The 17052-nt window shown below is 44.0% G+C and overlaps 1 protein-coding gene across 1 annotated transcript in view; it reads left to right on the plus strand.

Annotated features, from left to right (window-relative positions):
* Positions 1-17052, plus strand: part of LOC146866378 (alcohol dehydrogenase 1-like) — a 151093-nt gene that overhangs the window by 74347 nt on the left and 59694 nt on the right. Inside the window, exons 5-6 of the mRNA XM_085636225.1 lie at positions 10422-10641; positions 11415-11675. Coding sequence (XP_085492351.1) covers positions 10422-10641; positions 11415-11675 — 481 coding nt within the window. The remainder of the gene's footprint in view (positions 1-10421; positions 10642-11414; positions 11676-17052) is intronic.

Consider the following 17052-nt stretch of genomic DNA (forward strand, 5'->3'; position numbering starts at 1 on the left):
CTAAGTACGACTTGTGCTGACGCTGGCTTGCAGGGCTCGTACAGAACGAGATCCCGTGTTGACTAATTTATACACTGTAAGTGAAGATTGAGGGAGGACTAAGAGGAATAGTGTTCCTCAGGAGTGTGATGTGAAAAAAGGGTCGGGCTCGCGGTTAAATCCCGCGAGATGAAATCCTCAATATGAATTAAGGGAAGCCCAATTCGAGAACGTATGATTGAAATGAACTATACATTGATTTGTCGTTTTTATCAACAAAACTAAGTGAATCTGGTATTTGACTTTTGTAAAGTTCTGAAGGGCTAATACAGATGTATGGCCACATGAAAAAGGCGGAGCAAGTCGAGTGCAATGCTAACTCATAGCGTTTCAACCAAAATCCTTTTAATCAGTTTTCAGGGACATAGCTGGTTTGTAGCAATATGTCAGTCATATTACTTAAAGTTCAACCAGGGTATGCTATCATTCAGGCCCTTGGTGTCTGTGCTCAGACGATGTACCCATCTCTGTTCTCTTTCAAATAGGATTTTCTCTGCATTGTTCTTTGTTCCTACTAATGTTTCAATTATGATCCATTTGAGGTCATCCACAGAGTGTTTTTGTTCAATGTAATGTCGGCTCATTTTTGTGGTCTCTCGTTTGCACTTCACATTACTTCTGTGCTCGCAGATTCTCAATTTGACTTTCCTGCACGACATGCCGATATATCTTAGGTTGCAGGGGCATGTAATCATGTAGACAACATGAGATGTATTACAGTTTGTATGTTGTCTTATGGTCCACAAGAGGTTCGGTGTTAGTTGCACAGTCTTGGTTGATGTCGTCAGGTGACATACTGAGCATTGTCCACATGGGTAGTGTCCTGTAACTGGTTGTAAGTCCCACAAGGTGTTAGTTGGTTTCAGGGGGGCTAGAGGTCGTGTGTGTACCAATATGTCTTTTATATTCCTTGTCCTTTTATTGGCAAATCTGGGTTTTTGCCATTTTAAGGTACCAGAGGTCAGGATACGCCAGTTCTTGTTAATTATTTTCTTGACTGCATTGCTCGCTGCACTGTAGGTTGTGACACAAGTAGGTGTATCATCGGTAGGGTTCCTCTGTGTTGTTTCTAGTAGACAATCCCTTGGTTGATGTCTGGCCCTTTTCTTACATTTAGATATTATTTTTGTTGGGTAGTCTCTTCTCAGAAGCTTAGTGCTTAATTCATTTGCTTGTTTTTTATATTCTGTTAGATCACTACAGTTGCGTTTTAGCCGTAAGAACTGGCTATATGGTAAGTTTTCTCTTAACGGGCGTGGGTGAAAACTGTTGAATGAAAGTAGACTATTTCTGGCAGTGGGTTTGAAGAAGGTTCGTGTCTTGACTGTGTCCTCTTCAATGTAGATAGTAAGATCGAGGAAGTCTAGCTGTGTGTTGTTAGCTGTGTAGGTAAATCTTAAACATTCATCTTGTTTATTCATCCAGTCATGAAAGTTACTCAGACTTTGTTGGTCACCTTCCCAGATTACCATGATATCATCGATATATCGTTTGCAGAATCGGATGTTAATTTGGTATGGGTTCCTTGCATTATGCATGTACATTTTTTCAAAGGCGCTTACGTAGAGTCCCGCTACGCTCGGCGCAAATGTGCTGCCTATAGATGTTCCGTGTCGTTGTTGGTACAGTTTCCCTTCATACTCAAAATAGTTCTCGGTGAGCGCCAACGCGCAGCATTGTAAAATGAAGTGCCGTGGAGTTTGGTATGACCAGTCTTGATCAAAATGTATTGCCTCGAGAGTTTCCAGGATTTTTTGTTGGGGCAGGCTGGTGTATAAACTTTCTACATCAAAACCCGCCAGGAGCATGGTATCACTGGAGAAGGTTTCAATTTTGAGAAAATTTCGTAGGTCACGAGTGTCCTTCAAGTAGGTTGGTGTCTTTTGAACCAGTGGTTTCAAAAATTGGTCCGCAAATTGTGAAAGTGGCTCTAGGACTGATCCAATGCCAGAGACGATTGGACGGCCTGGAGGTGGTCTCCTCTCTTTGTGTATTTTAGGGAGGGAATAGAAGTATGGTATTTTTGGAGAGGTCGTTTTCAGAAACTCTGCTTCGTTACGTGATATCCACCTGTTGATTTCGGCTTCTTCTACCATGATCTTTATTGTTTGTTGCAGTCTTGGTGTGGGGTCAATTGTGATGATGGTGTAGAATTTATCATCAGATAATAAGTCTAGGCATTGTTGGTTGTAGCCTTCTGTGCTTATTAGAACAATTCCTCCTCCCTTATCTGCTGGCTTTATTATCATGTCTTTGTTGTTTCTCAATGTTTCCAGAGCTTGTTTTTCAGCTTTTGTTAAATTCATAAATGTTTTTTTTGTTGATTGTGTAAGTTCACCAATTTATTTCATTATGGCTTGCTCAAATGTTTGAAGCTCAATGGGATTTGGTGGTTCAGTGGACAAAAAGTGGATTTGGGACGTAACGGCGTATCTCCTTCCTTGTTGTCGGTATCTTTGTTAGAAAAGAAGGCTTTAAGTTTTAGCTTTCTACAGAATTCAGCGACTTCACATTTCGTTTTGAACACATCTAGGTTTGGGGTTGGTACATACCCGAGTCCTTTATTAAGCACTCTTTCTTGGACCTCAGTGAGGGTTATATCGGTTAGGTTGATTACAAGCGAGTCGTGCTCGTTCCGGGTTTCTCCTTGGTCATGTTGGACATGCTCCTGGTTTGGACTTGTCTTTCTTGTTCTGTCCACGTGACACCTTTCCTCCGTCCCCTCTGGTTCGTCTGGCCACGCCCTAAAAAAGACGGTTGCTGCATATATGGTCCCATGTAGTGTCCCATTGGTGGGGGTCCTGTAGTGAACGGGTTCATCCATCCCTGAAAATTCGGTGTATATGGTTGAAAGGGAATTGGTTGTTGATTCCCATATTGAGGGGTGCGCCAAGTGTTTGGTCTGCGCTGTTGTTGTCGTCTGTAAGTGCCTCGGTTTCTTCTTGGTTGTCTTGTATCAGCATTATTCCAATCTGAGCTGTCAGTTGATGTTCCACTGGTATCGGTATCGGACTGATAATCAGGTATTTCGTAATCTTCTTTACTATATGGGTGCATTTTTTCCATGGAGAAGCGTTTGAGGTCTTTTCCTAGTTTCTGTATTTTGTTGTTAGTTATGTATTCCTTGGTCTCATTCATTTCTTTGTTTATTTCCTCCAGTCTTTTTTTGTAGACTGATATTTGTACCATGTTCTTAAGTTTTGTTTCACTTAATTGGATCTTGATAGTTAAGGCTTCTGTTAGTCTCGTAGCTGTTTTGATAATCAGGACTAGATAGTCTCTCGTGCACTTCCACGAAATCGCAGACCAGTCTTTGTGAAAAGCCAGGTCTTTAAGAAAAATCCGTGGTGCATTATGTACCCAGAGGCCTCTTGGAGCTGCATTGGCTCGAAGATATTCAGTCATAATGACGCCGTGGATAGCAGTCCTTACTTGCTCTTTTTTCATTTCAGAAAGTTCATCCCAATCTGTATTTTGTTCCAGTGTTTGTGTAAGATCGCTAGTATGAAGTAGTGATGGTAAGGAAAGAATTGCATTTATTTCATCTGCTGAGTAGCTCAAACCCAGATTTTCAGCCATGGTTGGCTGGTTAAGTTCGAGATTTGTCTGTGAAACTGGTGAACAATGTTCTAGGCTCCTTTTCAAAGGAGAGAGCTTACTCGATAACCCCGTGTGGGGAAAAAAAGGGTTGATAAGTAGAGGCTCCCACAGCTGTGCGCTGCTAAATGTATATAATCAACAGGGGGGGGGGAGCTAGAAGAAGCAGTCATCCATTCTTCTTCCTGTATGTATCTCGAATCAAAAGGGAATGGATCACTTGTAACTGAAGAATGGGTTCTTTAACCGTTAATTTAACCGTCAATACCTAAATAGGTATTATGAGAACCCTCAATCACGTATCTTAGGTGGTATAGCGGTTTATCTTGATTCTCCGCTTTATTTAGGACCTCATTTTGAAAAAACACCTTGGCGGTATAAGCACACTAAGGCTTACCCTGACCTCAGGTGTATGGAACCGATACACTCACGGTTTACAGTGGAGGTCTTCAACCGATTCGAAGAGAACCTCGTAATGTATTTGATGGTGGAAAAATACTCCTTAAGCAAGAAGGCGGCTGGCGGGACTACAGAACAAGTCGTCCAAGTCCTCAGCCTGGCTGTTTCACCTACATGGGACCGCCGAGCCCAGCGGTCCCATGTAGGTGAAACAGCCAGGCTGAGGACTTGGACGACTTGTTCTGTAGTCCCGCCAGCCGCCTTCTTGCCTAAGGAGTAGTTTGTTGCTTATACCTCCAAGGTGTTTTTTCAAAATGAGGTCCTGATGAAAGCTTAGTAAAATACATTGACAAGCTGAAACATGTCGACCACCCGATCATTTTGAGGATAAACCTGACCAATTTAACGCCAGGAGTTATTATCCTTCTTCACTTTTTAATCTGTCCTTGCCTCGCCACTATTAAATTGTTCTGGTAGACGACACAGGATTTTTAATCCCCTTTTCCTGATTTCCACTCACCAAATCACTTCACTTCTTTAGTTGAAAGTTGGTTGCTCCGCTCTAAAATCAGTGTCGAAGCACACCAGAGGTGCATAAGGCACCCCTGGCAAAACCCCATGATGAAGCATGTCACCAACTATGTTGGTGAGTGAGGGTTTTATTTAAAAGTCAGGTTGATTCGGTCCTTCTGGCATCAAGTTTGGATTTTGGGAGAATCACCTTAAGTTGATTTTCTGTCTATTACCACACTCTTTCGTTGTTTTTCATCAATCTGGGAAGGTGACCAACAAAGTCTGAGTAACTTTCATGACTGGATGAATAAACAAGATGAATGTTTAAGATTTACCTACACAGCTAACAACACACAGCTAGACTTCCTCGATCTTACTATCTACATTGAAGAGGACACAGTCAAGACACGAACCTTCTTCAAACCCACTGCCAGAAATAGTCTACTTTCATTCAACAGTTTTCACGCACGCCCGTTAAGAGAAAATTTACCATATAGCCAGTTCTTACGGCTAAAACGCAACTGTAGTGATCTAACAGAATATAAAAAACAAGCAAATGAATTAAGCACTAAGCTTCTGAGAAGAGACTACCCAACAAAAATAATATCTAAATGTAAGAAAAGGGCCAGACATCAACCAAGGGATTGTCTACTAGAAACAACACAGAGGAACCCTACCGATGATACACCTACTTGTGTCACGACCTACAGTGCAGCGAGCAATGCAGTCAAGAAAATAATTAACAAGAACTGGCGTATCCTGACCTCTGGTACCTTAAAATGGCAAAAACCCAGATTTGCCAATAAAAGGACAAGGAATATAAAAGACATATTGGTACACACACGACCTCTAGCCCCCCCGAAACCAACTAACACCTTGTGGGACTTACAACCAGTTACAGGACACTACCCGTGTGGACAATGCTCAGTATGTCACCTGACGACATCAACCAAGACTGTGCAACTAACACCGAACCTCTTGTGGACCATAAGACAACATACAAACTGTAATACATCTCATGTTGTCTACATGATTACATGCCCCTGCAACCTAAGATATATCGGCATGTCGTGCAGGAAAGTCAAATTGAGAATCTGCGAGCACAGAAGTAATGTGAAGTGCAAACGAGAGACCACAAAAATGAGCCGACATTACATTGAACAAAAACACTTTGTGGATGACCTCAAATGGATCATAATTGAAACATTAGTAGGAACAAAGAACAATGCAGAGAAAATCCTATTTGAAAGAGAACAGAGATGGGTACATCGTCTGAGCACAGACACCAAGGGCCTGAATGATAGCATACCCTGGTTGAACTTTAAGTAATATGACTGACATATTGCTACAAACCAGCTATGTCCCTGAAAACTGATTAAAAGGATTTTGGTTGAAACGCTATGAGTTAGCATTGCACTCGACTTGCTCCTCCTTTTTCATGTGGCCATACATCTGTATTAGCCCTTCAGAACTTTACAAAAGTCAAATACCAGATTCACTTAGTTTTGTTGATAAAAACGACAAATCAATGTATAGTTCATTTCAATCATACGTTCTCGAATTGGGCTTCCCTTAATTCATATTGAGGATTTCATCTCGCGGGATTTAACCGCGAGCCCGACCCTTTTTTTCACATCACACTCCTGAGGAACACTATTCCTCTTAGTCCTCCCTCAATCTTCACTTACAGTGTATACATTAGTCAACACGGGATCTCGTTCTGTACGAGCCCTGCAAGCCAGCGTCAGCACAAGTCGTGCTTAGTTCGCAGAGGAGGTAGGATCCACAAGGAAGAATCCTCTCCACGGCAACCAACTTCGTTGGAAACAATTATCTAACGGTATTTTCCACCCTGCCAACCCCTCTTTCCCTTTTCCCACCCCCCCCAACCCCCCCCTCTCCTCTTCTCCTTTTCCCCGCTTCTTTACTAAACAGGCTACGCGCTTACGGTGGCAACGCGGCAGCCGTAATACGGACCTGCGTTAAGGTAACCTCGCAACCGTTTCTCTTTTTTTTAAAGACACCAATCACTAAGGGGTTTAGCCGGATAAGAACGCACACTATCGCTCTTAAGATTAGCGATACCTCACGAGAGAACTATGATTTGATGCTTTGTTTGAACATTACTCCCATGGCTAAGATAATATTGCCGCAACAACGATGGTTTAGATAAAGGAACCCTCCTATATATACTAATTAATCACTAAAACAGAATTATTATCCAAACCCCCCCCCCCCCCACTCCCTATGGTCAAATTTTCATGGTACAATAAAGACTTGCCATTTTTATAGATTGCTTTACAGTATTATAAAGAATTGCCATTTTTACAAATTATCTGCTTTACCAGTACTTAGTAGAGTACCCGTATCATTGTTTGTCTCTTTTCAATTCCACTTGTCTTTTTGTTTGTAGGTTAACACTAACCTTGAGGTACTGTTAGACCTCGTGTTTATGAAGACAATCATAAACCCCCTTTTTTAGAACTGGGCATTACCGGTTCTCACAATCACTAGGTCCTGAAGAACGCCCAAAGACCCGCTTCTGGGGCACTTGAAGGGCAGAAACATGTCGACCTTTTTTTGATCTGGACACTAATAAGTGCTTTGGTTACATTATTTGACCTATTGCACTGGTACTTTTATTTTTTTTAAAGTCTCCTCACACACCGGCCAGAATAAATATCTTTTTTTGAGGGCAGTGTGAGTAAGACACTTTTAACGTCACCATATCACTTTTTTGCACAAATATCTCTGATCACTACTGAAAAATTAGTGGTTCCCTCCAGGTGGAGGAAGCATTGTACACAAGAGACCCAATGATAATGCTGACACGTATAAATAAAGCGGAGAATCAAGATAAACCGCTATACCACCTAAGATACATGATTGAGGGTTCTCATAATACCTATTTAGGTATTGACGGTTAAATTAACGGTCAAAGAACCCATTCTTCAGTTACAAGTGATCCATTCCCTTTTGATTCGAGATACTTTTTAGTGCCTTCACTCAGTCAAGATTTCTACCTTCGGACTTAGTGCCTCATTTACAAAGGATTGTTATAGGGCAGTGCCGCACGTCTTTTTGCGGTGCTGCCGTACGCCAATTCAAAAGGTCAGGAATGCACCGTATTTACAATATACGGTGCATTCCTGTCCTTTCAGCCAGTGCAGGCCCACAATTTTCAGCTGAGCATCAACACAGGCACCCTTGCACCATGGTGCAAGGGTGTCTGTGTTATTGGCATGATTGTTTTTGTGCAGGTTGATTGCGAGGTCTGCACCATCGGAGCATCAAAAAATGTAATGCTCCGGCAGCGCATGCATCTTGTAAAGGAGGCTGTCTATTTTATGGAGCTCAAAGTTCTCCAGTGGGGCAAGCCTGAAGCTTTATTCAGCAAAGTCCCTTCAAAATTGGACACCTTTGCTGCGAGGTCCTGCTGACGTTCTCAGGTTATGTCCAAAAATGCCCCAACTTTTCAGCCTTTCTGCAGCAGTTCTTTTTGGACTCTTCTAAGGCTCCCAGCAACTCAGGGACAGCACTTAGTGGCCAGGACTGCAGCAGAGGCTGCCAGCAAGGCCCAGTCTTGGTCTAGTTGCTACTGGTCAGCTGGGCACTTCAGTCAAGATCTCTACCTTCAGACTTAGGGCCCTCATTTACAAAGAATTTACATAGGGCAGCACCACAAGTCTTTTTGTGGCACTGGCCTATGCCAGTAGAGTTAAAAGGCCTCTTGCAGTTTGCTGTGTCACTGTTGCCACACAGGAGGACAGCCAACTGAACCATGAAGTCTACTTCTCAGCCCTGGGTCCATTCCTTTTCTGTTCTTACTCAGGTCTAGATGCGTTCTGATGAACTGTGGGTGAGGTGCTACTTTTGTAGGTTTTACTAGCCACAAGGTAGGGTGACTAACATTTTTAAAGTAATGTTTCCTAAACAGTAAAAATCAAGCTTCACCAGAAAATGTTACTTTTTAATTAACATTTGAAAAAGAAGCTGAAGTATTCCCATACCATGTCCCAAATCAAATATAGCAGAGTTATAATATAATTCTGTCTTTAGGTTTTCCCATTAGACTGTTTATAGGTCCATTTACAGTAAAAATAGATTTTGAGGGTTTTTCCCTGTAGGGACATGCCAACACTACATTTTTGCATGTACCCCTTTTAAAACCTAGGGCCTTATTATGAGTCTTGCGGTCCCTGTATGCCCAGATTCACGGGGCGCGGCAGTGGCAGTCTTCTGACTGCCCTATTAAGACCAGGGAAGTCGGGCCACCTTGAGACTTCTGCAACTGCCAGGGATCGGTGATGTGGCGGTCTTGATGCCTCATTATGCTTGGTGGGGCGGCAACGGCCCGCCAAGTATTTAACAAGCCTCATGAAAAGTGTGGCAGTGAGAAAACACAGGGGGCCTCTGGTGCCTCACGCCATGTGGATGCACACATGGGGGCACAACATGTACCCCCCCCTCTGTGCATGCACACCAGTAACTGTGCGGGTACTGCCTTTGACATTCCCATTGTGGTGCCTATCTCATACGCCAGAGAACAGCCCGCAAGACAGAAGAAAACTAATCTGGCGGGCGGTTCAAACAGGTTTGGCAGTGTGGGAGCAGTGCGGTCCCGCTCTCGCACCGCCAAAATTGTAATAAGGCCCCTAGGATTCCTACCTTGTGGGCTACAAATCCTACTTAGGGATGATTTATTTAATATTCAAAATTAAGTTTATTTACTGTCAAAAAGAGTTATTTTGACAGGTTTGCTTGCAGATTCAAAACGCTGCAGCAGTCAGGCTGCACAGGTAAGTCTTAAGCCATGTTTTTTGTCAGACTATTAGATGGCACAACATATGCTGCAGTCCACAGGCGCCATTTAACTTTTCCATGCCACAAATATATTTTCCTACACCATATACTATGACCTCACTGGTGAGCTAAATAAGCTGATTACGGGTTAGACCAATCTATCATATTTTATGGGTCTGAGCACATTTTGGGGCCTGAACAGCACTGCCCCAGTGAACAGGATTCAAACAATGGGAGCGACCAAACAAAAAAAGGTACTTTCTCACACATGCTTATCAAACCAATTGTGTAGATTCTACTTAACCATTAAAATGTGCCTCAGGCCTTGTCACAGATATTAAGCACTCAATACAGTCATCTTACATATATGAACACTATGGATAGGAGACTGAAATATGCAGTCAGCTGTTTAAAAAAAAAATTGTAGTGTTCCTGTACCTCATTAAATGTACGCTATCAAATTAACTTTCAATTGTGTATCGGTTGTTAGTCTTATCATCCAATTATCTATGTGTGCGTGGTTGGAGGAAGTTATGCCACATATTAAACTGTATTTCTATAAAAATCTGCATCTGTCATCTGAAATTCAATTTCTTTCAAAAACATGCTCAGGTACTTTAAAAATGCATGGAAGAGCCTGTAAATTCAGACAGGAAAACTGAATATTTTTGGACAAAATGTGTAAGCAAATTCCCTCCTCTTTAGAGTTGTGCATTACTGCCAAATATTTTTTATAGTTGGCCAAATTAAACCAATTAAACTGATCGGCAGACTTTCTAACCCACTGTGCGTAGCTGAGAAGTTAAGATTAGTAAATCTATACTTACCTATATATACTTAACCTTGCCAATTTAGTGGTTGTCGATATTCTGGAACTGATATATTTGTAGGTCGAAGTGAAAAACGTGATATACGGGTGGTACACCACATCTTTATTTATCCACCTTATAGCGACTTGTTATCTGCTTTAAGTATTTTAAATCTACTGCTGCACCTTTTAAATGCCCATGCCCAGCAATGTAACGTGATATATATATTCCGGAAGTAAGTCGTCCTTGTTTATTGAACAGAGTAGGAAACGGTACCGGACTGATGGATGACAACACCAGCAGGTTCAGCTGTAAAGGCAAGGATATTTACAACTTCATTGGCACCAGCACCTTCTCCGAGTACACTGTTGTTAGCGACGCCAGTGTGGTTAAAATTGATGCCTCTGCTCCCCCTGAAAAAGTCTGTCTGATTGGATGTGGCTTTTCCACTGGATACGGATCTGCGGTGAAAGCTGCGCAGGTAAATATGGTAATATCGTATCACTGCTAAAAGCTGCCCTTATCGAAAACCGTAGGTCACATGCACCATTCGCAAACCTGGGGTGTGCAATTTGTACACTCACTGGTTTGGGACTAAGAATGCAAATTGCAAGGCGACCTATGGGGCATCGTGAATAGTCCAATCACAGAATGCTACAAAACGACCTGCCTAATACATATTAGTTAGGCAGGTTACATTTGCAACCCCCTATGATTGGTTGCCAAAATAATGCATGGAGGTAGGCCTGGAAGGAAAACAGCAGAGCTCCGTCCCTGCACGTGCTTTCCAAAACAGATTTTTTTTGTTTTAAACAGCTCACGTTCCTTAAACCAACTGGTGAACACAACGGAGGACGCAGGCAATGCTTGTTCTCCCTGAGACGGTCAACACCAGTCGCAAAGGGGAATGTGTTGCAAGGAAAGCCACAACGAATTTTGATTTGGAATGGGTAGCAAAACCCACTTTGTTAGTTGGAAAGACATTTCCCAACTTGCAAAATAGGTTTAGAATTATTATTTTTAAAGTTATTTTCCAATCGCAAACCCTGCGATTTTGCGCATTGCTAGGTTTGCTGTCACAAAATGGATTTGTACATTTGGGACTCTGTTTATTACGAAAAGCTAAAACAATATGGATGCAAATTAAATTTATAATTGGATTGTGCCTTGGTTTTAGAGACCATGATGTGACACTAAAATACAGACACCAGCCTGATTATGCATTTTGCTTGCATGTGTTCTTTCTTCCTGCAGATTGAACCAGGTTCTACGTGTGTAATTTTTGGCTTGGGTGGAATTGGGCTATCGGTTGTGATCGGCTGTAAAGTTGCTGGAGCTACACGTATCATTGGTGTGGACATCAATCCAGAAAAGTTTGCCAAAGCCAAAGAATTGGGAGCCACTGAGTGCATCAACCCACAGGACAATACCAAGCCCATCCATGAGGTGCTGGTTGAGTTGACAGGTGGTGGAGTGGACTATGCCTTTGAGTGCATCGGACGTGTTGATTCAATGGTAGGTAAATAGAAAACATAACAGGATACAGTCAATCATGATAGTGGTAGAATACATACAGTTATTTGTAGGAGTGTAGGTAAGTTTACGCACCAATTGGCTCTCCCGGGAATTTGTTTTGCTGTGACATGGACTTAAAACAAATTGTCTCTTGTAATTTGTTTGAATCTTTTTACATACCAGTAAGGAGGTAGCCAGAACAATTAAATATGTCCCTTTTTGAACCATATCCCAAATGGCACTGAGCTATTTGAGAACTGAGGTAAGTGAGCCTGGCACTGGAAGGTTACTCCACCAAGAGGTTTCTCATAATAACATTTCCCAAAAGGAAAGTCTACACCTCAGTTCTCAAAGAATTGGGTTAGAAAGGTAGAGACTGTCCAGAAAGTTCTGCATGGGCACTTATGAAAGAACCAAAAGAGTTGTCTACTGAGGCTGATTCACAATAGAGATGTTGAAGGGATCAGTTCTGCAAAAACAAATCTTGAAAACATGGCACCACACCGCATTTTATAGAAGTTTTGAAATACATTTTGTTAAGAAACCAGGGGTTATACAGAAGTTGTGTAGAGAAATCACTCAGTCAAGGCTTATCAACCCAATCACCATTTGCAGGGGACCCCAGTCTTTCCATATTTTTGTATTTATTTTAACTTTCCTTTCAGATGTCCTTTTTTCTTTCATTCCTTCTTTTCTTTTATTGTTAATATCCATTTCCAACCTTTTTCTTTCATCTTTATCCTCTTTCTTTATTCCTTGCCATATTTCTGTCCTGAAAAGTCCTCTTCCATAGTATGGGCCTTGCATAAGTTCTGCACTTCTCTGTTTGCTACTACGTTTTGGTGCAGACAGATCATAGGCCACTGAAATGGTTGATGGCTATGAAGGGAGAGAATCCGAAGTTGTAGAGATGGTCTATTACATTGCAAGGGTTAGACTTTGATGTGGAGCACAAAGCCGGATTGAGTCATGGGAAGGCTGATGGACTTTCCCGCTGGTTTTACTGATCTGACCACCCAACCTCTCCAGGTTTGGAGTCGGTTCAGGTGTTCTGATCTGGGAGGGGCGTTTGTTGGGATGGAAAAGTCCTCTGCATGGTAAAGACATGTACACCTGCCATGAGTGCCCAAGTGTATCGTTGTTTGGATCTCTAATGATGATTTTTTCTGTTATATGTGAACACGAATCATGCGTGTGCACCATGGCACATGGCATAAGCCTGTCTCATAGATTGTGGTCTTGTTGGACTGGGATGTGAAGGAGGTGGCCCTTAGGGGCCACCCGGGTTATCTACAACCTCCTACTCGCCTTCTACCAAAATGAAGAGTCGGTCAGACAGTAGAGAATACAAACAGTTGTTTATTAACAATGCTCTGCAATGGAGTCCAATCTGATCTGCACCCTAAGATGTCTGCCGAGGGACTGACCACCCAACAGTCTGCAACGCATAACCATTCCTACCAAGCACCTCCAACCACGCCAACAGTGAAAAGTTACCGGCTTAGGCCGAACATGAACAAAGGAGGCACAGAAGGATGGGCTATCACCGGCTAGATGGGTACGCACTATCACAGTCTCAAGGTTGCCGTGCTGGGTCTCAGTGTCTCCTAACATAGCAGCAGAGCTACACACACAGATAGGTATGCGAAGGCAAAATGGCCTATTCATTAGTAAGTCAGAAGGCGACCTCAAACAGAAAAGAAAATAATAACTAAATACAGTGTTCGGCTGAGGCAAGCAAGACGAATAATGAGGCCTAGTTCAGACACAGCCTCATAGGGATTGCGAAATGCAAGATGGAGTCATACTCGCTAACTGAAGCTAGCACATTGCAGGGATAACTCAGTGGGTTGCATAAGGTGGATACGAATGGTGTCTAATTTAGCCGCATACTGCTAACCTAATATAACACGGAACAGGTGTATAACGAGAATGGGGTTTTCAAACCTAACAGATGGGTGCCCAAAGTGCTACCCTCACAGTGGTGGAAGGCTACTGCCTTCACCAGGAGTTAAACAGCACAAGCAAGTTGGTGGAAGCATACCGTGTGATGATTAGTAGTGACCAGGTCCTTTTGACCCTGAGTCATTGAAGTGAAGCCTGCATGCTCACTCACCATTTTAAAGATTCTGCTGCTGTGTGTTTAACTCACCTTTGGCCTACATCAGGTTGAAGTAGAAGTGCATGCGTAGTGAAAACACATGCTGAGTGCAGTGAGCGTGCAAGACATACACTACAAAGAGGGTGCTGTGTGGAACAGTGTTTGCATGGTAAATGTATGTGCATTGGCAGAGGGTGTTTAAAGTAACATACTCTGATGCAGTACAGAGAGACTGTAATTGTTGAACAGTGTGCGCAGACTGAGTCCGTGTGCTGCATGCGGAAATGCTGCTGGTAGCATGGTACATGGGTACAACAATACTAGACCATGGAGCGTGTTGTGGATGTATGCTGTGTGGAGAAATGCCTGCACTGGAACATTACAAGAAGGACCTTGGGTTAAATTCTGGGAAGCTCAGGCCTGCCTGGTGTAAACAAGAAGAGTGCTGGAATCTCTCCCACAGTAATTATATATTGCTGCATTCCTGTAATCTTGGTGGGATAAGCACTGGATGAGGGGGAGCCAGGCTCTCCCTGTACATTTCAAAAGGCTCTTTGATTCAGTGACAGATCACAAGGAAAGGGCTTGAACACATCTCATGAAGTGGGAGAAGGGGCTGATAAGGGAAACTATAAAGGGTAGGGCTGAGGGCCCGGGATTAACCTTTGATGCACAGATCACTGTGGCTGATATCCAGGTGTGAACTCTGGTCACTTCCATTAATCACTTTGTAGGTTAATCAACTACGAGGTCCTGTCTGCGGTAACAGACATCTTTAGAAAGGAAGTATGAGGGGGAGAGCTCTCCATATCAAAGAAGCAGACCACCAACATAAAAACTAAACAATTCCAGACCCTAAATCACATAATGTGACTGGTAAAGAACTATAAGTAGGAGAGTCTGAGCTCTCATACTTTGTCATCTGCCAAGCAGCTAGCCGGACTGCATGAGGAGGGGAAGCTATGCAAAGCTTCTGCCTGTGACCAGAACAAGGGGTCTAGCCTGCTAGTCTCCCTGCCGGGTGAGGGGACATCACCCAGGGAAACTAAAATACCCTGCCCTGGAGTCTGGAGCACCAATAACTGTCTGCTCACCAAGACCAGTGTGCCTGGGAGGGAGAGGAGCACGTTGGAAGAATTGAAATCCAGAGGGGAGACAAGACATCTGGGGCTCCTTAGCGAGGTGTGAGGAGCAGTGCTGCACCGATCGGGCCATGGCCCATGTGCCCCTTAGTGAAGTTTGGCGACAGGGGTCGCTGTGCACTAGGACAGTGCCCTAGGACAGTGCTCAACTGATCGGGCCATTGCCCATGTGCAGCGTTGTGGAAGTTAGCGACCTCGTATGACAGGAGGGGCCGCCGTGTGCCAGGAAGCTGTGCTGCATTGATCGGGCAGTCACCCTTTGCGGGAAGTTGCCTCAACCCCGTGTGCCCGGGAGGGCCACGAAGGAGGCAATCTGAGGCTAGTGTGACCAGACAGTGAGGTTTGTTGGAGTGACCAGGTATGTAAGGAGGGGCTCCTCGAAGCACTGAGGCCAGAGGTCCGAGCCGTTGCCCGTGACGCAAATTGCTGCTACAACCAAGACAAGGGAGGCTTTGTATCCAAGGAGGGCCAAGGACCAAGGAGACACTGTCAGAGCCACTCCAGAGAAAGGCGACTGCCCCATCACGAGAGAGGAAGGAAAAGACTTAACACGTGTGGCTGGAGCCAGAGCAACTCCAATTATCAGTATGCTGGTAAGTGCGGTTCAGGAGAGAGAGCCGGCGCCTGCCAGGATATGCGCATGTGAACGTGTGCAGCCCAACTTTGCCAATCCGGGCCAGGACTGTGCTGCTGCCAGGATTCATTCCACCGGAGCAGGTAAGTTGAGAACTGGGCCACCAGGCCCTGGGAAATATGCCGCCTTTGGTTTTTGCAACCCTACTTCACTGCTAACTGACTGCACCTTTTTAGCTTAGTCCAAGAGAGGGAAATCCCGTGAACAGGGCCTAGTGGTTTAAATTCCCTGGATGTTGCCACATGTGAGTGGGGAATAACAGCACACCGTGGCATGGGAACTTAATAGCCCAGAGGATGGACTGACAACTACTAGGGTGCCTACTCGGCATGGGTGGTAAACTACGCTCCGCCAGCGGTGTTAGGAGAGTTTACCGCACTCTGCTTGGTGCGCAAAGTTCTGCAAAAACTCAGTTACCACCGCATAGCGGAGTTTACTGATGCGGCAGCGCCCACCTCTAGTATTATACTTATTTTTAATTTATTAGTTAATGTGTTGCATTGTTCTAGAGGCGAATTTCGGAAGCTGGTGTGGTGCAATTTAAAACCTGCTCTCAGCTTGACACAGAGCAAGAGCAAGCTAAATCATACATGCCCTTGTTACTGTCTCATGCGCACAGAACCAGACATTAGCATGGGTGAGCTAGGCCCATGCTAATGGCTCATGAATGCATACAGGGGAGCACAACATATGCGACCTTGCAGGCACCCTATGGCCCGAATGCACCTGGGGCCCCTATGGCATTCTCTTTGTTTCTGCTCTGCCGCAGTTTTCTTGGCGGCCTAACCGCCATGAAAACTGTGGCATGAGGAAACACCTAATATGCTCGGCAGTGCCACAATAGCTCAGCCAGAATATTAGGGCCTCTCACTGGTGTCATATGATGCGTGGACTGCCAGTCTGGCGGTCCAGGTACGGCCACAACAGGTTCAACGGTCTGATGGACTGCCAAACTCGTAATGGGGCCCTAATTACTTTAGAACTCTACTGCCACCTAGTAGATAATAATAAAGTCTTAGAAATATCTTTTGAAGTTGATGCAATTCATTTTGATGTGTTCTCAGTGCTCAGGAGTCAGGACTCGGAACTCTGCCAGCTGGTGGAACTCTGTGGAAAGCAGCAGAGTTTTTTGGGAGCTCTGTGGAATTCAACCAAGTGAAACTCTGCAAGCTCCGCTCAGGCCTAGTGCCTACCTCTAAGGGGACTGTATTATTTCATACTGAATGTCGTTTACATTTGCATGTGTAATAAGTATTTGACTGGACTTTGATCTATTGTGTGCTCTGTGTGCACATTGAGTTATGGGTCATGTTCACTGATCTGTATCTACGCTTCCCTCCGAGGGAGGCTTGACTGCTTGCACTACATTACCAATTGAGACTCAGGTGAAGAAGGAGGTGCTTGACCCAATTGAGCTGGATCCATAGTAGGATTGACCCCCAGACATCAGGAGTAAACAGCCTCCGCCATCGCGGTTGGCCCAGTAACACCTGCTCGCCA

This window comes from Triturus cristatus, chromosome 2_1 (genome assembly GCF_964204655.1).
Source record: "Triturus cristatus chromosome 2_1, aTriCri1.1, whole genome shotgun sequence".
Taxonomy (NCBI): Eukaryota; Metazoa; Chordata; class Amphibia; order Caudata; family Salamandridae; genus Triturus; species Triturus cristatus.